The 23,539-nt window shown below is 41.4% G+C and overlaps 2 protein-coding genes across 9 annotated transcripts in view; one reads left to right on the top strand and one right to left on the bottom strand.

Moving 5' to 3' along the window:
* Positions 1-23,539, top strand: part of MANBA (mannosidase beta) — a 186,409-nt gene that overhangs the window by 43,695 nt on the left and 119,175 nt on the right. Inside the window, exons 17-24 of one of the 7 annotated variants that reach the window (XM_062574169.1) lie at positions 1,412-1,841; positions 2,892-3,860; positions 4,763-4,932; positions 5,279-5,461; positions 6,126-6,195; positions 7,952-8,102; positions 10,551-13,519; positions 14,164-14,498. In XM_062574169.1, coding sequence (XP_062430153.1) covers positions 1,412-1,636 — 225 coding nt within the window. In that variant the 3' untranslated portion in view covers positions 1,637-1,841; positions 2,892-3,860; positions 4,763-4,932; ... (3 more) ...; positions 10,551-13,519; positions 14,164-14,498. Of the gene's footprint in view, positions 1-1,411; positions 3,861-4,757; positions 4,933-5,278; positions 5,462-6,125; positions 6,196-7,951; positions 8,103-10,550; positions 13,520-14,163; positions 14,499-23,539 lie in introns of those variants that run through there. The other 6 variants (XM_062574174.1, XM_062574167.1, XM_062574170.1 and 3 more) reach the window with 6 other exon arrangements.
* NFKB1 (nuclear factor kappa B subunit 1) overlaps positions 8,616-23,539 on the bottom strand; it is a 59,425-nt gene continuing 44,501 nt past the window's right edge. For both annotated transcript variants that reach the window (XM_062574166.1, XM_062574165.1), the window contains exons 15-24: positions 21,135-21,276; positions 17,738-17,852; positions 15,461-15,662; positions 14,117-14,286; positions 13,169-13,271; positions 12,167-12,282; positions 11,243-11,309; positions 10,726-10,898; positions 10,404-10,581; positions 8,616-9,409 (exon numbers count right to left, since the gene is read on the bottom strand). In XM_062574166.1, coding sequence (XP_062430150.1) covers positions 9,237-9,409; positions 10,404-10,581; positions 10,726-10,898; positions 11,243-11,309; positions 12,167-12,282; positions 13,169-13,271; positions 14,117-14,286; positions 15,461-15,662; positions 17,738-17,852; positions 21,135-21,276 — 1,439 coding nt within the window. In that variant the 3' untranslated portion in view covers positions 8,616-9,236. The remainder of the gene's footprint in view (positions 9,410-10,403; positions 10,582-10,725; positions 10,899-11,242; positions 11,310-12,166; positions 12,283-13,168; positions 13,272-14,116; positions 14,287-15,460; positions 15,663-17,737; positions 17,853-21,134; positions 21,277-23,539) is intronic.

Genomic DNA, 23,539 nt, shown 5'->3' on the forward strand with positions numbered 1-23,539 from the left:
AATGAGTGGGGAATGTAAGTCTTTAATCTCTTTGCATCTGGACCTGCTTAATTGCTTTACAAGAAAAGAAAAAATGGGCCAGATTTTCCTCCCTGGTCTCTTTCACAGCAGCATGGCCTGCCTCCTGAACATACAAAGGAAAGAAGTCAGTCTGTTTTTATTTTTTCTAGGCCGTGGCACAATCTGGAGTCTGAGTGATGCTGGGTTTTTTTTTGGAGATGACATCACCAATAATAAAAGCTCTGTAACTGGAGCATCGTTAGGAAATTTCGCTTCTTTTTTTTTTTTTTTTTTTTTTCATGGCTATGTTGTCTCTTCAGATCTAGCTAACAAGGACAGCTAGGAAAGATAGAATGGAAAGCAGTTATTTTAAGAAAGTATGGAGCTGTGATAAAAAAAAGGTTCTGTTTTGCAAGAAACTGGCACTTCTGTACATAATTACTAATAATCTGACTAGACTTTCAAATACCTTATTTATCAAAGCACTACTCTTTACAGCATTGCTTGGTAAAAGACATGAAAACTTGCATTTCTTCAGAAGACACAAGTGTGTGCACTTTTTTATTAAGTGTTGTTTTTCTTGTAAATAGGATATACTTTCTGCATGTTGATACACAGCTTGTCTCCCTTTTTTATATCTAGTTCATTGGTATTTGAAAATGATACAATACAGTATTTCATGATGATGAATGGAGAGTGCTGCATGAAAATGCATCCTGGCTGTGCTTTTAAGCCTTGGAGAGATTAACTACTGATAGAACTTAATTTAAAACATTAGACCTTGTCCTGCAAGTTCTCAACATAGTTGCTCTTTAACTGTAGCTTTAAAACTTTACTGCTGTATTCCATTAGGATGAGGTGACCTTCTGTGTTACTGTGATATTTTTACCATCTTTTTCTCCTGTATATTTCTATTACCGATAAAATCAGAAGGGCCATCTAGTTTAGCCTGTGAATTTCTTGAAATACGTGCTGAAAGGACAAATATGTCTAACTACGCTAAGTACAGGATACCAGTACTAGGTGCAGGTCATGTTAACGCTTATTCAGTTATTATTTTTAAAGTAGTGGAGTGATGACACTTCATGGCATTTTTCCACAATCTAATATTCTGTAGGAAGGCTATAATCAATGTTTGCTGGTTTTGTATAATTTTTATATATTCATTCTGCTGTTTTTTCCTTTTGTTCCAAAAGACATTTAGATAAGAGAATTAGAAGAGAGAAATAATTTTAATCAAATGTTGTTAGTTCCAGTCCGTTTTTCTGCCCTACAACTCTTGATCAGCTTGGGTGTAAGAGGTTGTTCTTACTGCACGTCTATTTTCATATAGACACACACACACACATATTACATTTATATATATATATATATATATAAAAAATATAATTTTTTTTTCTTTCTCTTCCAGGCCACTATATCCCAACAAGACAGCATTTATATATTTGATCTTCATACCACTGCAATTGCTCCTTTTGTTTCTCTCGATGTAGGGAGTGTAAAAGGCAGATTTAATGAAAATGGTTTTCTCATGACCAAAAAGAGGAAACTGGTTGTGTTCTACCCTTGGGAGCCTACCACTGTTGAAGAATTAGAAAAATCTCTCAGCTTGACCTCTCTGATGGACGTCATCTGAGGACACTTCAGTTTCTTCTAGACAGGAGTGAAATAGTCATATTCTTCTGAATTTTTCCTCCTCTTAAAAAGTTTCCGATGAAAGAGATGAGATGACTGGAGAGTGTATTGTCCGTTCCTGTCGTGTGAATTTTAACTGGTCTTTCATTGTAAAGATAATCAGCAGCAATGTTATATGTAATGCATTGAAAGTAAAGCTTTCTCAGGTAACTGGAAAAGTATATCCCAGATATAAACTAGGAGGGGTGGGTTAGTGTACAAGAGCTAGCTTGAGACCTCCAATTCACTTCAGATTCTTATGATTTACTGGGTTGTGGATTTATCCCAAGTAAGAGGCTACACAAATGTGTACCCCCAGACTACGGTCTCAAGAATCCATATTGTTTCCCTGTTCCACTTTAAGTGAAAAATTACCTGTTAGAATACTGCAAGGGGCACCCTGAGGTGGGGGGAAGGACAGGGAGTAAAGCTCTGGCCACTTCCATGGGCATGCCAAAGGAGCGAGGTGGTTCCCTTCTGTACCCTGTTCCCAGCTGGACCGGCTTGATCTCTCTAGATTTGGGTGTAGACAGCGGTAGTCCTACACCACTCACATCTGTTACTCCGTGAAGGTGTACTGAAGGTGTACTGACTGCCTCCTGCAAGGTAGGTGCTCCAAGTAGACCTAAAACCTGGACTGTTCAGTCAAGTATCAGGCAGGTCCCTCCTACCTTTCAGAAGGGGAAATGAGTATTTGAGCGTTAGACTTGTTTTCTTCTCTTCTTTTTCATACAAAATTGAGCAAAAACCTTGAGAGTTCTGCACCTAGCTCTGTTGCTCCCAGAGAGCTGCAGATGCAGTCCCAAACCCTTCGGTGCCATGTGGGTCCTGCGTGATGTGGCACAGTACAGGATGTGGCAGGCTGTGGGATAGGGAACAGGAGGAGGTTTGGGCAAGGGTGCAGAGAGAAAGAAGGCAGCGCAGAGTAGAGTGGCTGCCTGAGAGGGCCACGGAGTGACGAGTGAAGTGGCTGCCTTTTTCTTCAGTAGAGGGACGGTGCAGGAGCTGGTCTTCTCACTCGAACACTGCAGTGCAGCTGTTCCGTCACCTTGTGGCATTCCTTGTGGGTGGCCCCGTGACCCGCACTGCTGCTCCCCTCTTTCCAGAGGAGTGCTTCTGATTAGCCCAGCTCAGTTTATGAAGCAGATAATGTTGTAACCCTCTCCTTTTATTTTGTTCCTTTTTTTTTTCCTTGCATTATGTTTCAAAATACGAAGTGGACATGAACAAAGGAAAACCCCAGACTCCTAATTTTGCCTTTTGGAGGAGGGGGAGAGCCTCAAGAAAGACACTGACTTGTGAATAGATTTGGTGGCACACAGAGCTTTCTGTCCATAGGAAGCATTTCTGCTTCATATTTTATTCTGTTTCTGAATAAGTTGTTGTTGAAATGTTTAGGTTTCCCATGGAAACGTTTTACTTTGTCATTTTATATGAAGAAAATAGATTTGCGTCAGAGTTGGAGGCTGCAGTGGCCTACAGAGCTGCGTCTTGAGTGTCTGGCCATCAGGATCCCAGTGGCTCGAAGTGCAGGTGACTGAGCTGAGCAGCTTTTAAGGATCAGACTTGTTTTCAGATACGTTTTGAAACATGCGCCTTACAGCAGGAGATCTGAACCAGTTTTACGCTGTTGTCCACCCTTCTGGAGTTCACGTGGGCAGAGTAGCTGCACGTCCTATTAGGTGAATTGGAGAGCTTTCATCTGAAAGTTGCCTAATTGCAGTGACCGCAGTTTTAATGGGCAAACAGATGGACACGTTGACTGATGCTTGGTGATTTGCAGTGCTTTTTGAATGGGTCATTAACTCAAAGCTGAAATACGCCTGAGCAAGAGGAAAAACTTGAAGTAGGAATGATAAATGCAAGCTGCTTACAAGTGCTTTCTTTGGGGACCAAAGCAACTAACTGCTGTTACATAAAAGGGCTTTGCTGATTCTAAAGTTGTCCTACTTAAAATCTTAAGGTAATCAAAATATGTATGGATATGTTCCAGTATTTATATGAGACACATACGGAAGTGATAGCAGTGAAGAAGATTTATCAATGTCTGCATTTTCTAACGGTTAAAAGAAGTTAAAAGTTACCTGGGTGGCATCCTAGGCCAACAACAAAATAAGAACAGTCCTTCAGTTCTTTCAGTGTCCTGGAATGAAGGTGAATCAAGGCAGCAAAAAAGTCAATATAAGGTAAGGATGGACAAAAATAACGATCACACAGAATACGTGGAATAAATATAGTTAATATACCTGCTAAGTTTTGGGAAAAAGGCAGGTTGATGTCTTTGTCTTACCTTGATACAGAAATGTCTCTTCCAGCAACATACGGCTAGAATTTCAGAATGGCAGTCAGTAATGTTAAATTAGTAAAACTTTGACAGATTTGCTTCAAAGCATATTGAAAGAACAATGTTGTTGGTGTATCTCAGAATGAGTGAAGTTTTGGAGATGTAGAAAAGAGCTTTCTGATATCTGAAAGGTACAAATCATGAATCTGGATGACTGTGACCTTGTTAGTCTGTCACAAATTTTAGGCAAAATTATAGGAGAAATGATGCCATATATTATCAATTTAACGAAAGAAGTGGCCATGTAACTAATGTCCATCAACACTGTTTTACAAAAGTGCATTCTTAAAAATGTTTTTACTGTTGTTTTTTGCAATTACCAGATTGTTATTTAAAAAAATACAGAAAAACTCTTTAATTACTCTTGCGGATTGGAAGCTTCCCCCCCCCCCAACTGGGTCCATTCACTTTAATTGGAAAGCTTTAATTCAGCACTAGGTGTGCTGTTAAGATAGATAGGCAGTTGCTCAAGGTGAATGCTTGGGCTCAGTGCAGGATTTTGTGGGGGAGATTCTCTTCAATTTAGACAGTTCAGACCATGTGGTCTCCCCCAGCCTTTAATACCTTTTGGGGTTACTGGTGTTGCAGCAGCTTTGTATTTAAGGTGTTACTTTCTCCTCTGCCCAGATTGGCGATGGCTGTAATATCTACCCAGTATAACTGTTTTTCCCATGGTGTTTCTGCTGTTACCTAACTGTGATGTATTTCTCCAATTATATTGTTCTGCCTTTGTCTCGAGCCCAGACAAAGACAGGAATGCAACTGTGAGGAGATGTTCAGGGCATTCATCACTCGCGTCTGTGCAGCCAGCTATAGTGGTTCGAGCGCTGCTGCAGCTGCTCGACTGCCGCTCTACTGTCGGTTGTGCCTGATGATCTGCGGATCAGCAGCAGGAAGATTAGGAAAAGCATTTGGTAAGTGTCACGGAGCTTGTCCTCAGTGTCACTGAATTATTGGTGGCAACAGTAGAGGGGAACGCCCTCGTCGGGATTCTTTCAAGGTGCAGCCTTGCAGCACTTTGATCAAGGGACACTGGGTTTGCATGTGCTGATGGCTTTTGCTAATTAAGAGTGGTAGAGACTGAGTTTGCCTCCTGGGCTCCCTCTGGGCCATTCTTCATCGATGGCAATGGCAGCAGCCAGTTGCCCTTGGCAGGAGCCGTTACTAAAACCCTTCCCAAAAGAGAATTTGAGAGCAGACTGTGGTTGCAAGCTCTACGGCCTGGGCTGCTTCATTGTCCTAGAACTGGTCTGTGCACAGGTTTGGCTTGGAACCCATTCTGGACCTGCAAAGATCATCTGGAGCTGGGGACAGCTCCCCTGGCTGGTGCGTCCTGCTGCACCCGGCAGACTCGCTCCAACTTACCACAAGCGCTTCTCTGAAGGTGTTCCAGCTCTTCAAAGCAGGAGCATGTGACTGTACCTGAAACTCTCTCTAATCCCAGTAGGTGCTCATAGCGCTCTGTCAGTCTCCTGTTACTCTGCTCTTTGCATGCGTTGGGGCCGGGATGTGTGGGTTTGGTTTGTTCTGTTTGTTTGTTTGTTTGTTTTTCTGTAGAGGCGCGTCTGTCTGCAGTACTTCCATTTCTGTTAGAGCCTCTTTGCCTTTGGAGATGGGTAGCGGAAACTGTTTTGGTAATTTTGTAGCAGTGTCAAGCGCAAATGTAGTGAGTTTCTCGTTCTCAGTAAAAGCTAGTTAGACTTGGTAGCTAAAAGCCAGCTTTCACTTTGTCAGAATCCCAGTTTACCTTTCTAACCCTTTCTTAGCCTCTGAGGCACAAGTTAAGTAATCCAGTAAATTGTGGTTTGAATGTTTAAGGATGTGTTCCAGTCAAGGAACATAGTTATGAAACTAAGCTTTCCAATCAGATGGTACAAAGTAGCAAAATTAAAACTGCAATTCAGTGTGAAATTAGGGGGTGAAAGCCAACTATTAAGTTAAAAATACAAAATTCTTAAAAATTGCTCAGTTTTGTCTCTGCTTCATCTGGTGGGGTGACCTTTTCTCAGTTTTGGCAGTATGTCAGTAACGATCTGAAAATGTCAGTTCTGATTATGACTGTGCGCCTTGCAGCCAGAGTATAGGTGTGTTGTGTTTTTCCCTCCAGTCGAGGCAAAGGAGACTTGCTGCAGCATGATGGGAAACAAAGACCCCGAGGACACGTCAGGAGAAAGGTGGTGAGTCTGGTCACGTGCCAAGACCTGTTCGTCGGGGTGGGACGGGTCTGTCCTTGGTCCAAGCAGGGACTTGGAAGTTGATCCCGAAATTTCTGATGGGCTCAGTGAGTTCGGTATTGCTCGTTCCCGAGTAGCTTTTTTGCTTTGTGGCCGAGTAGCCAGCCAGTTCTTGAGAGCAACACTCAGAATCTGAGCTCAGCGCTGCCCTGCTGCCACGGTAGCTGGGCTCCTGCAGCCATAGTTTTACAGTTTATCCTCGCACGTGTGACGTCAGAGTAACTTTCTTCCTGTACAGGGATGCGTAAGGATAATCTCTGTCCAAGTTGAGCAGATACAATGATAATGAGATGCATTTTGATTGTTACTATTGAAGATAATAATTTGCTTTAAATGTTTCTGTGAAGACTTGTCTGTATTGCTTATGCTTCCTCCTGGTGAGCCCGTTTCCTCTTCTGTACCTTCTTCCCAATACAGTAAGGAGGCAGCAGCGTGCTCTTATGCTTCCCCTTTCCCCTGGCCCCCTTCCAGGTGTCACCCATACAAGAAGGTGTGACCCATACAGGGGGACCTTCTGCTGATATGAAAAAAGATAGAGCAGAAAGTACAAGCCATATTTTTTAGTATTTTCTTTTCATTGAGCTGTTTGAGGGAAACACTAGGCTCTCTCGTAAGTTCACTCTGTCAGATTAGTACAAAAGAAGCTACAGCCACAGCCATGTCTCTTACCAGAACTCTGCCTTACAGTGTTTTTTGTAGTGCAGCCTACAGTACAGCTGGGGGGCGGTTCTACATCCTGGGCTTACCTGCCCCTGACAGCAGGGGCAGCACCCCTGCAACACTGGCTTAAGGTGCTAAGGGCTACAGCAGATGGGAAAAGGTGTCCTATTTTGTGACTTGACTGTCACATGACAGGAAATTTAGTGTTCCTGTTTGAGTTACTGAGAATATTTTTATATTAGTATTGTTCTATTTCTAAATCAAGAAAGTGTCTGAAACCTCTTTTGTTAAATAGACTGCAACTGCGTTGCTGCAGCCGGGTAGCGAGCAAAGAAGGAAGACTGACATTTAAAGCACTTCAATACAAGGGGCCTCTGACAGATCTCCCGCTGTTCATTGCGTGATCAGTAACCTGATGAATAGCTATTATGCAGCATTTGGTCATGAAATGCTTAGGGAAATACAGGCCCAGATGTCTTCTGTTGGTTTAAAAGCAGGCTCAAAGTGCTAAGCAACAGCCAGCTCACCCTGGTGACCTGCAGGATTGTAGAAACCTGGATAAAAGTCTCTGCCACCCTCTGAGCTGTGCTGAAAACTCTGTGACAGTAGAAGGTGCATTTGACTCAAGAGAGCAGCTCTGACGAGAATGAAAATGCCCCCCCCACCTCCCTACCCTGGAACGTGAGAATTTTTGACTGTTTCTGCGTAAAAAGAATAGTTAGAGCTGGAATGCAAAGAGAACACTGGGCAAGTAAAGTCATTGAACAAAAAAAAAAAAAAAAATCCATGAACCTATGGTGCTGCATATATAGGTTATACATACACTAATTGAAAGATTGGCATTTGTACCATTATGCATCCTGTTTCTCTGAAAGTAATTCAGGAATTCAGCTGGATAAAAAAATAGTTCACCAACTTTTTTCATTGATACGGGTTTAATTCATTACAGCAAATACTGCCCGTTTTTTGAATACGGAGACTGAATTGCTGTAACGCTAACAATTCCCAGACTTTGTCTTGATTTTCTGTCTCCCCCCAGGAGCTGTTACTGAGGACTGAGGTGAGCCAAGAGCATTGGTCCATCACGTCTCCACCTTTGCATCAGGAACGCTGGCTGCAAGTGAGTGATAATGGTACAGCTCTGCTCATTGCGCTTCGCCATGGAATCGAACGCCGATTCTGCAGTCTCGGTAAGGCCAACGTTTGTCACTGCTACACCACCACTGCAGAATTAACAATAAAATGCTGCACAGGAGTACAGGTATAGAAGAGCTTTTAGATGCCCCTGGCAAGAACCATCTCAGTAGAGCTTTGGTAAGAGGCTAAATAATTTGATTTCAGTGGAAATTATTATCTGCTGCTATAATTATGAGAAGAGAGAACTAACAAGAGACCATGAATCAGAGGCTTTAGTTCCAAAGCGGAGATAAAGCACACCAGCAACTGATGCTCCTGGCTTCCTCTGTAAAAGATATCTAAGCTTTAACACAAGTTGCTTGCAACTTTTCCTTTATTTTAGTGCTTGGAAATAAATATAACTTTGCATCAGTTCCTAACCCTGAAATGACAAATCTTTAGCAGCTCTCCTTGAAAAATAGGTAAGAATTGCAGCAAGTGTAGACAAGAGATTTCATTTTGGATTTTTATTATAAAAGTAACATAAAATAAGCATTTAAAAAGCACGTTTCTTTAAAAAGAAACTGATATAAAAATTATTTACAAATAGGAAAATGCTAAACTTGGAAAAATATTTGAGTAAGAGGCACCAAAGTTAAGTTTAAATACATTAATTAAACTATACAAGATTCTTTTTTTAAGATTGTCTTTTCTGTTTCAGAGTAGTCATTGTTGTGATTAAAGTCATGGTTTTTCTTTGCCAGCTATTTAATGAGCTTTTTTTCATAGAACTGTGCTGCAGAAATTGTAACGGGATAAACTAGAAGCTGTATCCTTTGCTTGCTCTGTGTGCCTTGCCTTTTTAAGTGAGTTGGTATTATTTATGCATTAAAACAAGGAGCGACTTTCATCTAAAAAGGAAAATCCTCACCAACCAGAAGAGCTCAGTCAGTCAGTCAGCGTCCAGTCCTGTGTGTTAACGTGGCGGTAGAGCCCTGATTATTGTATATGGCTTGTAAATGAACAAAGTTACGTGTACTTGAGGAAGGAAGCAATGGTTACGAGGCGCATGCTGAAATCACAAGTGGTTTCAGGTGTGTGTGTGGTTCCTCCAGTGCAGTTTTGGTTAAGAATTTACTTCCCTCCAAACAGGGTGACAGACGTGTTAAATGTCATGTTTGTTCCTGTAACTGCATTTTGCTAACCAGCTATATTTTACTTTGCACTGAACTTTCATGTCCGTAGCCCAGGGTCATTTTGCTAAGCGGTATTGATGACTTCAGAGACTCGGAGTACGTAAAGCTCAGTTTGCGGAAGGAGGTCTCCACACCGCTGTCGCATGTGCTTTCATTGTCTTGGAATTTGTTATTATAAAGTTCACCTGAGAGAGAGGAAGGAAAATGTTACAATTCTGTTTCAGTCATGTCCTGAGCAGCCTGAGGACTATATGGTGATAGGATAGCTGTTGTATAGGAAAGCCCCAACTGTAACTTTCTCCGCAATGAGAGAAGCGCTGAATGGTTTTAGCTGGCCAGAGGCTGCGAGCTGAGGCACTGCTGCCTGCAGTCATCTGCTGTCACGGCTGGTCCGAGCTGGATGGGATTAGAAGCCTAGTGCTCTGCTGGAGGTAATGCTGTCACCACACCACCCACCAGGGTCAGGAGAGCGGTAGTAGCAGGGTAAAACGTTCTCTGGACCTCAGATGCACAGGCTCTATGCAAGCACGCAGCTGCAGGATAGGGCCCCTAAAACTCTCCCATGCTACTTCACTTAGAGATTTCTTTTTGAGATAAATACCTGGATAATTTTCATCTAGTTAGAAGTAAGCCTGAAATATGAAGAGTTCAGTAGCAGCTGTCACCTGTGCAAGGTCCACAAAGGAGTACGTGATGGCAAGAGAATTGTATCAGACTTGAAGGTATGGTGTGGGCTCCGTGCTACTGAAACACTAGTCAGGATATTATGGAGTTCAGTATCTTTTTTTTGTGTGAACAGCCACTCTGAATGGTGATGCAGTCCGTTCAGGTTAAAAGTAGCAGAACCCCTCCTATCCCTTCAATATTAATCTAAAGACACTTACCTAACTCCTACCCCTAGGTTCAGGAGTTAATACTAGTAAATGGCAGATGACTGGTTTTAGAAAAAGGAGCCAATATAATCAATACTGTAATTCAGGACCACTGATTCAACTGCTCCTTATTTCTCTATAAGCCTGGCAAATGTATAAACAAGGAAGTCCTGCTGCAGTAAAATATTTCTGGAACTGGTAATCAGCTCAGGCACTGTGTGTGTAAACAATGGGAAAACCTACTAGCAGTCCAAGAAAGCAAGAAGAACAGAAATGTTTGAAGTTTCTGTCTTGCTGTCAGTCTTACCTGTCTGTCCTTTGGTGGAGGAATGTGGTGATGGTGAGGAAGGAGCTTCTACGGTACTGTCCTCCTGGGGCAACTGGCTCTGTGAGATGGATAGTGCTTTCTGAATGATTTCAATGGCTTCAGTGTAACCCATCTGTCTCAAAGCAGCAATCAGCTCTGGAATGGTACCACCAGAAACCTAAGCGAGAGAGAAGACGATGTGAAGATGGTCATCCTGCAGGCAGGCCTGCCAAGACGGAAGAGAGACGCTGTCTCGCTGTGCGGGAGAACAATGTTCTCCACATGCCCACTTGTCCTTTAAAACTTGTTAACGCCACATTACCTCGTAGTTATCTAGCAGGGTTTTTGATGGGAAAGGGCTCAACCTGAAGGCGTTGTTAAGTATGCCAAGACCCAGTTTTTGTGCTAGGGTAGACCAGTTTTTGTTTGGATCAGGTGCTTCTAACAGTTTGTAAAGCTGCATTTTGGAGCTTTCATTCAGCGCTCTCATATGTCCTAGGGAACAGAGAAAGAGGATAGCTTATTATTTATACAAATCATGCCCCAGTTCATCTCTAAGTAGAAACAAAACCATATTAGAGAGATATCTATTTTAGTGTCCATCAATCACAGAATTTACTGTTATGTAACTGTAAAAGTGTACTACTTTGTGTCTTTGTGACCTACCTCTAAACAGAATCATGCTCCTTTTATGAATGTGTGGACTTTTTCCCCCTCCCCCTCTCATAATTCAGTTACAAGCTTACTGCAGAGCAACAGTTTCTTCTGCAAGTACAATTTCAGTACTCAGCTGTTAATAACTCAGAGGGTTATTGTCTGAGCTTCTTTATACATGTTACCTTGTGTCAGTAAGTCCTCCGAAACCACTGCTGGCTCATAGGGTTTGCCATTTAGTATGTCATACACCTAAAAGAATTCAGTAAAATGAATATTTAGAAAAAGCCTGGTTGTTATTTATTATTTTTGAAAAGCCTCAGTAGTGGTGTCCAAAACTATGGTTTCATCTGTAAATAGGCAATTTTTCTGTCTCAGGATCAGTGTGACTAAAGGCACTGCAGAAGACCTGTCCAGAGCTCGAGGGAGAAACCTTGAGAACTTAATCTCCCCTGCCGTTTAGCTACGTTACCTGGCAAATGATGTGTTTTCAAAGTGTAGAGGAAATCTTTGCAGTAAATGAAATCTGGCCGTCTAAGCAGGCGTCAACAAGTAATTTAAAACAAAGCACTGTTTAGATTTTCACCTAAGGCCCTACTTCCCAGCCCTGCTCCCCATGATCAGAGATGCTGACTGCTTGTGCCGTATGCTCCAATAAAACGAGCTGCACGCATTCAGATACTAAAGCATCTATGTGTAGGGAAAGCGTGCTTTAGTGTCCTAGCCAAAGCATCTAATTCTGAAGAACATGCAGCAAAGAAGCCTGCTGCAGGTGTCTCGCCCTGAATATATACACCATCCAATCAGCTAAGTATTTCCCCCTCGTGAAGACTCTGATGCAACTATCATTAAATAAGTGCCGGGTGATTCCTGTCTTGATTCAAGCAGTCTGTTAGGTGGAACTTTGTGCTAATGCTGTTTTAGGATTTTTGGTAGCTTGTTTAGTTTATTTTTTGCTGGCATTTTAGGAGCTCTGGTAAACTTGTCACCACTGAAATAATTACGGACCATGAAATAAGTTCACTAAGAGCTGAAGCATCATTTAGTATTCAAAAAAAAAAAAAAAGGAAAGAAAGAAAGAAGAAGATGCAGACCGCATACCCGCATACCTCACAGTTGGTTGCCATATCCAGTGGTGTTGTTCCAGGCACAATTCCTTCATCATCATCTTTTACATCCTCTAGATCAAACAGTGGCTCAAAATTTTCAATATGAGGATTTGCACCTGCAAAATGAGCATTGATTAAAAAAAAAAATACCCCAAAAAGGTTTTGGTTTGCTTTTTGGCAACATTTAAAATATACATCCTAAATTTTGAATGGCAAATGCTTTACTAACACTTAAGCTAGACTTTTATATTAACAAATCGATTTTTTATTCTTTTTGTATCCACTAAAACTTTAACTGCTGTCATGCCCCTGTATAAGGCTGTCTCTATTATACAGATGGAAAACATAAAAAGCAGAGAGTTAAGCGCCAAAGAACTATGCTTACATATAAAACTGGCTTTCAATCCCATTCTTGTCTCAGACAGAGCATGTATGATGAAGTGACAGGGTGATGCTTATTTTCTTTAGTGTCAGAGAAAGTGTGAGTATTATAGAAAGCCAAGCCTCCCATTGGCTTTAGATTTCAAAAGCCAAGAAACCAGGTATAATGCATCTAAATAGAACTGGAAAGGATGCTCCAATAAATACTCAAAACTTACTCTGTTGCAACAGTGAAATGAAATAGGAGACATCATTAAGATATTTCAGTAATGTTTTCCTTTGTTTTTAAAGTAGTCTGACACTTGTCTCAACTGTATCAGAAGGTCTCTTCTCTGCTTCTTTAGATACAAGAATTTATTTAGAAGTTTGATTTCTTTTTTTTATAAGGAAGTACTAGAGAGATCTGTTTCTTGACTAACACAATTTGTTTCGTAGCCTTTAGATGGTGCTAAAGAGTAGCACTGCCTCTGAAGTGAGACTTCTGACTAGAAACAAACCTTAACCTTTGATTTCTTCTGCTTGTTAAGTTAGTTCACTGGCACATTCCTTTCTGTGCACAACTTTCTAATCTGAATTCTCACTGTAAAATAAAACTCCCCAGAAAAATACATATTTTCATACCTGCTGCTTTGAGAAGTGCTGCCAGTTTTGTAGAGCCCCTTCCGGCTGCTATGTGAAGAGGAGTTGTTCCATCATATGTAGTGCTGTCCACATCTGCATCGCCCTAAGTTTTTATTGAAAGAGAGAGTGAGCTACTTGTGTATACAGTGCGGCTGTAGAAACTTGTCTGCTTGAACATTGTTACTGTGCAAATACGCACCATTCCGTGCCTGCACGCGTAATCTTTCTGATCATTGCTTGAAAAGAAGGAATTAGAAAGTAACTACAATTGTCTGCTTGCAGGAACAGATGATGGTTTTGTGCTCCAGTATTACAGCAGGAGACATAGCCTAAAAACCCAAGTAGGGTGAGGTAGGTAAAACGCAAAAGCCACTTTGCGGCCTGTATAACAGTTCTATCATCTAATCACCCACCGTGTGGGAGCTTGAGCTTGTGTGCACTGAAACGACCTTCCCGCTGCTCTTCAGGAGAGCAGGGAGGCTAGTGACACGTTCGTGTGCTGCTGGAAGTAGGGGTGTGCAGAATTAAGCACACGCGGATTGAGGTGTTAAAGAGATGACGAGGGAAGTACTTACAGAGCTTCACAGCTATTGCCCTGTGCACATCTGTACACACATTCCGCTTCACAAAGATGAAGTGATTAACTTGTACATGAGTAGTTTCACTGGCCTCTGGGATTACTCAATGCAAATTACACATGGCATATGCGGTCAGGTTAGGGGCATAAACTGTAAATTCCTCAATTTATGCATAAGGTTCACTAGCAGTGCTGAACAAGTAATAATGAACAACACTAGCAATAATTTTGCCATTGTACCAATTTAAGCAACCAAGTCAATAAATAGAAAAAAGTGCCCTAGTTTCTGTTACACTTAATCACTTAAGAATTTTAAAGCCTCATTAAATATGCAAGTGAAGTGACCTGAAAAAAAGAAATTCTGCCCTCACCTCAAGCAAGAGGCAGCCTGCCAAAGGGATGTTCTCTTGTTCCACAGCCAAATGCAATGCAGTTCGTCCAGATTTCTGTTCCTGAGCATTGACATTAACTCCAGCAGCAATCAGCTGTCTGAGACAGGACACGCTATTTGCTATCACCACCATGTGAATTGCACTGAGACCTACAGCAAAATAAAACCCACCCGTCACATGTGTTAATATATCTGAAAAATTCAGAAATATCAGAGTGACAATTTTTTTAAGTAGCTACATCTATAAGAAAGACTATGTAAGATGACTGAAAGTTACTGTAGTTATCGTCTGAGCATGCCATTTATTTTGCCTGGCTGTGCATTGAAAGATAGTATTAATAAAAATGCTCTTTGTACATAAATTAGGACCAGTTGTGTTATTGATAGTGAATCAAAGCCATGCAGGGAAAAAAAAAAAGTGACAGCAAACTGCAATGTGGAATGGAAGCAGGTGGGAACTAAAGAGCTCATGTAGACCATCTTTTGCCTCAAAGGAGGTTTAGCTGTAACCCCAAACACACAGTTGTGCATGTTAGTACTGAACAATCAGGTACTCTGCACTGGCCCCATCTGCTACTGCACAATCTCTTCTAGAAACAGTTTGGGGACTAATGGGTATGTTTCCGTGCCATCTTCCTATAAGGTCACACTGCCCTTTCACATCAGATTACTCTCAACAGCTCAAAAAAGAGAATTAAAGTCTTTCTTACACTTGGGGAGTGGGGGGATCTCTTTCCGAGGAACTTAGCATGGGGTTTTCAATCACACATTGAAATTTTTAGCTCAGACATTTTAGCCTACTAGCACAGGAGTACTAAATTCAAATGACCAGTGCCATTGAGAAGTAGGAGAATTAGAGCTTTGTGAATACTTTATAGGCTCTAACTTTGTACAGTGACAAAGTACCAGATGTGAAACTTGACACTGGTCCAAGAAACGATTTTTGAGGGGATTTCATTCACTAGAGGAAACATTTTCTTCTGAGGGGATTTTTTTTTTTTTTGGAAACAGTGGTTGCATAGGGCATCTGAGGAGGAACACAATGCTTGAAATACTGTGACGTTTAAAAAAAATATATTAAAATTCAAATCCACACTGTATCACAGAGACATTACCAAATGTGTTCTGTATAACCAGGAACTCCACACAGTTACACTTGCTCATATGTGGCTGCAGGCATGTAAAAGCCAAATGGCACCAGCAGCAAATTTAGGAAAAGATGCTATTTCCAAGGTCTGTATCTATCTGTACATAAGCACTGTGTTACCAAAAATGACTCTGCTTGTCCAGCAAGTATAAAAATACAGCCTTCGTCTTTCCATACCTTCACCATTGGAAAGGTCAACTATCGGCGATATCTTCTCATGCTTAAGGAGCAGACTCAAAATCTCGTTGTCTCCTTCAGTTGCAGCTAAATGTAAGACAGAATTACCGTGTCGATCCAGAAGGCTGACATCTGCTCCGGCCGTAAGCAAGTCTTCTACCACATTGGCCTGCTTCGTGATGACTGCCAAGTGCAAGGGAGTCTGCAGGTGACAAGTCACGAGAAGAAGAGCAACAGCTATATCACTTCGACCAAAGTCTTTCTTTCAAACCAATAAAAGCTTAGTATGAGAAAATGTTACTCCACTTTGCAGCTAATGGAAGTGAAAAGCTGGCATGTGCACTTCTCCTTCTAGTGTATACTGCAAACAGAGTTCCTGCTTAGAAGAAATAAAAGCCACCGTGGCCAACGTCGGGAGCGGGGCTGCGGGAAGAAGGCAGATGCTGCCTATTTCTCTAGGCCAGGGGATGGTCCAGAGACTTGGGAAATGAGATGATCTCCAGCACCTCAGACCCTCTCCCCCTGCTTCTGCTGCCCCGCACCCAAGCTCCTGCTGTCAAGGAGAGGCAGGCCCTTCTCAGAGCCTGTTCAAATCCTGCCTTTGCCACTGAACCACACACTAACTAACTCTGCTCCCACAGGACAGGTTCAAAGTCATTGGTTTAGGATTTCCTTATCTCTCAAAATGACTGCAAAAAAAAAAATAAGAAAAACTTGTTCTGTGCAACTTGTCAAAGGGCAGAAGAACTGTATTTACGTGGCATCTTGGGGAGGTAGCTGTTCTCCACTTGTGTACAAAGACACCTGCAGTGCTCAGAGGTTTCAGATACCTCCAGCAGTTGATGGTATATTATATTCTTCAGAGTCTTGCCAATAAACAGCATCACGTATAACATTTTCAGAAATGCAACGTGTTCAAACAGGAAACCATCCCAGTGCGTGCTGTAAACACATCTACTTCCAATTTGTTGCATGTGTTTACCTCTATATTGTTATATAAACAAACTGAGGATAGTAGAAAAGGACTAAAGGACTCATTCCAACTCTCAGAATGTACAAAAAGCTTGTATTTGTCAACAGAATCGTCACCGTCTTTGCAATTAATTACTGCCTCTTTTGGACGTGTGTTACGATTCAGCTTTCAGAGTACCTGCACGAAAGGAAAATTCTAGCCCGAGCCTGCATTCCCTCCCACCCTGGCTTAAGGTTTAAATAGGAGGGAGGACTATCTATAGAGGCCTTGGTAGCTACAGATTTATTTCTTTTATAGAGCACAGCTTTGCTTCCTATTTCTATTAAATAGAGGACACAGAATTAAAGTCATATTTCTTGCTTGCTTTCATCAGCCTCCACATTTCGAACTTCCTTTATAGGAACATAAATATGAAATGTGGAAGAGAACAAAACGTCAAAATAAACCCTCTGGGATTATCAGCGTAAAATGAAATCCTGCCTTTGCCGTTTACAGCTCTGAGCTGAGCAGAAAGAAACAACAGCAGCAACATCGGAGTGCTGCCCTGTAACGCCCAAGTGGCTGGTTACCTTTGGGACAACTAAGTGGTGCATGCAGCTGAAATGAGATTTTTTTTGCAGGCAGATTTCCACAGCTCTTTTGAAAGCACCTCTGAGTTACAGTAAAACCTAGGCTCTGTCATAGATAGAGCTGACAAGAGAAAATTGTGTCTGGCAATTAACAGTTTGTTCCCCACTAGGTAAAAGACACAGTGATGGCTTTTTTTTTTTGTTTTGTTAAAAGGTGAACTAAGAAATGAAAGGGAAATGTGGAAGCTCATATGATGGGCACAAATATCAGCTAGTCTACAGAAAAGGCAGAATTTGTTATAGCTTCCACGTGCCTACAGATAACTGATGACACATTGACTGACTCATGAACCTGAGCTATCCTATGTTAGAAAGGTCAAAAGAGACCCAAGGTGGCACACTGTAATCCACACCACTGGTTCAACGGTAGAATGGTCAGCTAATGAAGAAATACACCAAATAATTTAGTGTATTATTTGTTCTGTTCTACAACAAGCACATGGAAACATTTCTGTTTGCGTCAAAGGGAGTTAAGAATTAAAACAAAGAAAATAAGCTCTTCCTCCTCCAGCACCTTACATTATGTCATTGTGTTCCTCTATCAGTCAACGTCCGAATTTTGCACTACAGCCTGACCTGCTTACTCTGATGAACAAAGGAAAGACAGACAGTACATTGCACAAATTCTTTGCTGGCTGAATGATCAACATCACCTGCACCACCACAACAGCATACCTGATAAAGGTCATTTCTCATGTTGATAACGTCACTGCAATTCAAATCTGGCACCACTTCTAAGAGGTTTTTCACCAGTTCAGTATGAAGGTGGATAATTGCTAAATGAAGGACACTGAAACAAATAAACAGAAGAGCAGATTAAATTCAATTTGTTTTCAAATTTATCATAGAAATTATTTTAAATCTTTGGTGTAGATCTGATTGAATTCTAACTGCTATAAACACCTGACCATTAGAGGTCATGATTTCAGTACTAAGCATCAGCACCTAAAATGAATCTTAACATTAAAAAAAAAAATTGTAAGGAGATAGCTTTGTTTAACTCTTCAATCAAAAAAGCAGAATTGGGGTGGTTTATGTTGGACCTGAGCATAACTGTAACTACTGCTCTAGCAAATAAAAGCCTCAGGTCGCAAAATAAATGTTTCAGAACTTGTTTGAAATCCTTGGATTCTTTGTTGTTTTGTTTTCTAATTTTTTGAATTATGCAGTACATGAACATTTCTTATGTCAAAACCTTCCTTCAGAGTTTCCACAGGCCTCTCTGCAACCATAGTAGAGTTTCCTTGGCAGTTTCCCCAGACCTGCGGGGTTTCCTTTTCTTCATTTTCAAACAGCAAAATGACTAAGGACTCAGGCCTGGTGATTAAGAGCCACAGGATTTGCAGCAGGACCCAGGCACATCACGCCAAAGGAAAAAACAGTTTTCGGACACGAGTGACTCCACGCAGCAAGACACTCCATGTCCGCTCTCAGACCAATGAAACAGCCTTGCCCATGTTCTCCAGAGCCAGTTCCTTCACCACCTGCAAAACTGTGCTTGCAAGATGACAGCAGGAACAAAGCAGGTTGTGAACTTCATCACCGCTCTCCAAAACAGCTTCATTTGTCATGCTCTCTTGGGGCTTCCTTCCAAATTATCCCCTTCGTTTGGAAACATCTTGCCAAACTTTCTCAACTGATGCTGACTAACTCTAGACTTTTTTAGCATATACTGCTGATGACACACAAATTCAGCATAGGACACATGTTGCATTTCTTAAGGATCCTGCTCCAGAAATGTCTAAATATACTCAGATCTCAGTTTTTATCAGAAAAATAAAAACGTTTCTTGCCATTTGCAGCATAGAGTCATCTTGAGACCGACAGCACATAAAACTAGAAGATACATTAAAAAAAAAAATCTGCATCAAACTCATGCTTAAAGGGCCTGTTTTATTGGTCACAACCCTGCAACAGGCAGTACCGTGGTGCTTTTCCTCCTTCAGCTCTTCAGTACTGCTCAGTTCTACCACCGCCATAAGTGATCTGCTCCTCTGCTCTCTGGATGATGATGCTTATTCTGCTCTATCATGCTGACATTTTATTTCCAAATCTCACCTTAAAAATAAATTTTGTCTCCTACTAGCTTTAAATCTCTTTCCTGTGGAAAATATTTTAATTGTACCTTATTACTATGCATGATGCTGCAAAGACCTGTTGACTGGAGCAAGAAAGAGCAATCAACTCCATTTCTGAAACAGCCCTGCATCAACAACTCTGAAAATGCATTTCAGCACCTGCCTGGAGGCAGAGTGCCGTAACACCCTCGGATTTCCGGACAGCTGTGCTACTGCTACAAATGCCGTAACAAGCAGCGCTGCTGGGCACCCACAGTGAGTGCAGTAACATACACTGATCACAGATTGATACGTTTTGTCTCAATGCCATAAAACACGACAAGCGGTCGCATTAAAGGCATTTTCAGTCCTTACATACTACTTTAATGAAAGGTAAGCAAAATTATTGACAGAAACAAATTCTTTAATGGCTTAAGCAACAGTTTGATAGTTTTTGCCATATAATTTTAGTGATTAAAGTGAAAATTAGGGGAACCAGTTTAAGATTCTTCGCTTGTGTGGAGTTTTTCTTTCATTTGTTTTAATAAGCAGTTCCTGCAAGAGAGTTGGGAGACAGTCACCAAGACTTTGTTTTGTTAAATAGTCATAGGGAATATGGATTACCTACTCACAGACCAAAATCCATACCAGAGATTTACAAAAGAGAGGCAACAACAACTGGAGCCTCTCATGCTCGCAGGTACTTCTTGATCCAGAAAAAACTTGTTTACCACGAGCAGAAGTGTTTTGACTTTGCTGAAGTGCCCTCCAAGTCCAAATATGAGGGGCAAACTATTGCTATTTAGGTGCAGGTCCTACTTGGTGGAACTGAGATCAACTTTTTTTCTTTAAACACAGAAGTAGTAGTGTCCCAAGAGCTAGCAGATTTTATTGCTAGCTCCTGCCTCATTCATATTCCTGCTTTCCTCAAAGCAGACATTATGTTGCCAATTGGGAAGCAATGCAACTCAGGTAATTATCTCTGATTCTGTACTACTTAGTATATGCTACTTATCAGTAATCTGAGGCCAATTTTCAGAGAAACTGGAGCAAAAGCAGTAGCCTCTCACAGAGTAACTGAACAGTAGGGTAGCATTTTTTGGTCGTTTGTAATTTTCCATGCAATTAGAGACGGAAGGCCTAAATGGCTTCTACTGTACAAAATATTGTGATTTAAGGAAAAACAAATGATTGCACAGGGCCTACTTAAAGCCTAACAGCCATAAAGTGACAGTGTGGAAATGTCACTTGCTTATTCAGGAAAGATGATTCTTGCATGTGTTAACAGCCACTGAATTTCATTTTACGTAACTATTATTAATCAGTTCCTCACTGTATCTCATTCTTTGAAGTCCCGCAGAATCTGCATTGCTTAGAGGAGCAAAATGGATTTCTACTCTGGCTCACATTATCAAAAGGCTGATAAGCAAACAGCAGCAGCCAAGCCAGATTCCCCTGGCACAAACACCCATTGCAATCTCCTGGAAGACATCAGCAGAGCACAGACGTAAACTAGAGCCGAGCAAAGTCCTCTGTGAAGAACTTGATGCGAGTGGGGGAAAGCCAGTGCAGACCCTCCAGCCAGTGCACCTGCAACTTAAAGCTCCCTATAAAGGCTTAAGAACTTGCATGGAGCAGAGAGCAGGGGACCCTCTTTCAGCAAAGAGCTGAGGTTCCCCACCAAGAGCATATCACGGTGCAAGCGTGACGTCACACTCAGCAAAGATTTAAAGTAAAAAAGGCAAACAAACTCGCAACATGCTAGACAAAACTCTCATTAACCAGATTACTTTCTGACAGGTATTGTCGCGATAAATCCTGTGGCCTGAGAAACCTTACTAAGAATAACACAAAGATATCTAAATTGCAACTCTCCAAGCAGAACAAAAGGGTATCATATTAGATTGGAGCAGTGCTGTAATCCACAAGCAGCACCCACAGGAGAGAGAACAGGTTGACTACACTCTGCAGCCATCAAAAACATGACTTTTCAGCCCTTGCCAGCAGTAACTTACTTGTCTCCATTATCATCCTGGACAACGGTGAGATGACGCTGAACAGCCAACAGCATCTTCACATCTCCAGTTACAGCATAATCGAAGAGAGCATTGGCATGGCGCTTGGCAAGCTGCATGGCCTTCTCCAGGAACAGACCATCTGCAACACAAATTACTGCCTTCATCAGCTTGCCATGAATGGCCAGTCAACATCCAGAAGTAACATCAGAAGCGTGCCGAGCCATCAGAAGCAGCCTGACAGGCTTTTTACCATTTGTTTCCCCTGCACCACCACCTTCTTTCGACAGGAGTTTGTGCTTTCATAGAAATAAGAAGTACAGACCACTACGCTTTATTTACTGATTCAGTGATATAGGTTGCTGATTGCTTCCAAGAGGCTAAGGATATAGAGAATGAGTCCCTCAAAAGGAAAACCAGGTGTAGGCTGAGCATTCAGACAGCGGGAATCCCAGAAAAGTCAAACTCTACAAGTTAGTATTTAGTTTGAGTGGCACTGAATTAGTCACGTTAATGACTGTGAGTAAGGAAACAAAAGGAGCAGAAATTTGGATTTGCTTAGATATGAATGATGCCTAAGGAATCTTGTCCACAGAACAGAAAAAGAACTTTCTGTGTCGTTCTGAGTAGTTACACATGAGGAAACTGAGGTCCAAGGACCCTGACTGACTTGTCAAACAGTGCACTTGCAGAAGAGCTATGGGACAAACGGAGGGCTTTGTGCCTTCTCTGTGACCCAAACCATGCACTTTGTCCTGCTTTACAACAGCAGCACAGAGAATCTATTCATCTGTTTAAAACATTTCAATGTATACACTGTTTACTCTCACTAGTATCTCCTTTTGAGGTTTATAAAATATACAACCACTGGGATTTCAAAAAGTGGAATTTATCATGGGAGGCAAAAGGAGAGGAAAGACTTGCATAACGCGTATGTGGAACAAAATCACTCTAGCTATTCTGCCAATACATTTGTGGTTCTGTATCAGTGAAAAACTAGTGAAAATGAAACAGATGAACTTTCAGACCGCAGTCATCATTCTGAGGAGCAGTATCACTTGAAACCAGCCTGTATTTTAAAGACTTTCATGATTCTATAAAACCTTGCTAGAAATTACTAAGAGCAAACAAGGAAAACAGAACTGTCATTTAAAGCACATATGGAGAAAGGATACCCAGGACTTCCTGCCACACAAAACCAAGCATTTAGATTGAGTTAGAAGCGTATCCCTAGTGAACATTAGCACATTATTTCTGTAAGCCTTTGGCTTGCTGAGGAAGCTTATTGTTCTGTTCAATAGAAGACTGGTTCCCGTATGTCCAAGCTGATACATTTAGATGTTATTTAACTCTTAACACTATACAATAGACTTAAATGGATGTTATATTCAGCATATATATCCAGAGTAAGGGGGCCTTAAAGAATTCAACCTTTTTTCATTATAGACAATAAAAAAGTCCAAAAAAAACTGGAGGCTGAATCTCACTGGTTTCCCATAGTAAGCACATGGAAAAGATATCCTTCAAAAAACTGCAAAATAGCACCCTTTAGCCTACATAGCAGCCATTTCATGGATCCTGTTATTCTGCACCTCTTGTCTTATGAACTGGAGCCTGAGATTGTCTCCTTTCATGCCACTGCAATAGATTAAAACAAAACAAAAAAAACCCCACCAAAACCTGAAACAGTGAACCCCCTGCTTGTAATGTTCATTACTCAGGAACCAGGTCAACAATTTAAGCCCTTCTTTGGCAACTGCTAAATGGATAGGTAAATTTCTTTACCTATCGGCAAAAGAATTTCTCTGACGCAGTCACAGGACTCATCACAACCAGAATGGCAAGCAGTAAGTTCTTCAGCTTTTCCCAAGAGCGCCACCTATTTCTCAGATCTAAAGTAGTTATACCCAGGAGGCAGCACAATTACAACCCTTCAACTACCCAACTTCGCTTTCCCAAGCCACAGTTTGTAGCACTGTTACAGCAAGTGCCACACAGGGCTGATAAACAAAAGATAACATGACCTCTTTCTGACCAAGGAAGGAACAACGCTCTGCTCAGAAGTGATCTAGATCGCACAGCGCTTGTCAACATACACAAACAAGCAAAACATTCATTGTCACTCAGTTCCTATCAGTACCACGTCTGTGTAGTTTGATTTTTTGTTTGATTTTATGGGAAGCATGGTTACTCAAACCCTTTAGAAACCATATCATCAACTCTTAAACAAACAAACAAACCAAAACAAAATAAACCAATAGCCTCTAGACATCCAGGAACAGGAAGTCTTACTGCCCGGGAAAGGGTGATTCGTATCTTTTGTATATTTTACAACTCTACTGCTAAAACATTCTGACTGACTGCTCCAGTCTCCCTCCCCTTCTGTTCACCAGCTCCTCATATAA

The sequence above is a fragment of the Rhea pennata genome, chromosome 4 (genome assembly GCF_028389875.1).
Source record: "Rhea pennata isolate bPtePen1 chromosome 4, bPtePen1.pri, whole genome shotgun sequence".
Lineage (NCBI taxonomy): Eukaryota > Metazoa > Chordata > Aves > Rheiformes > Rheidae > Rhea > Rhea pennata.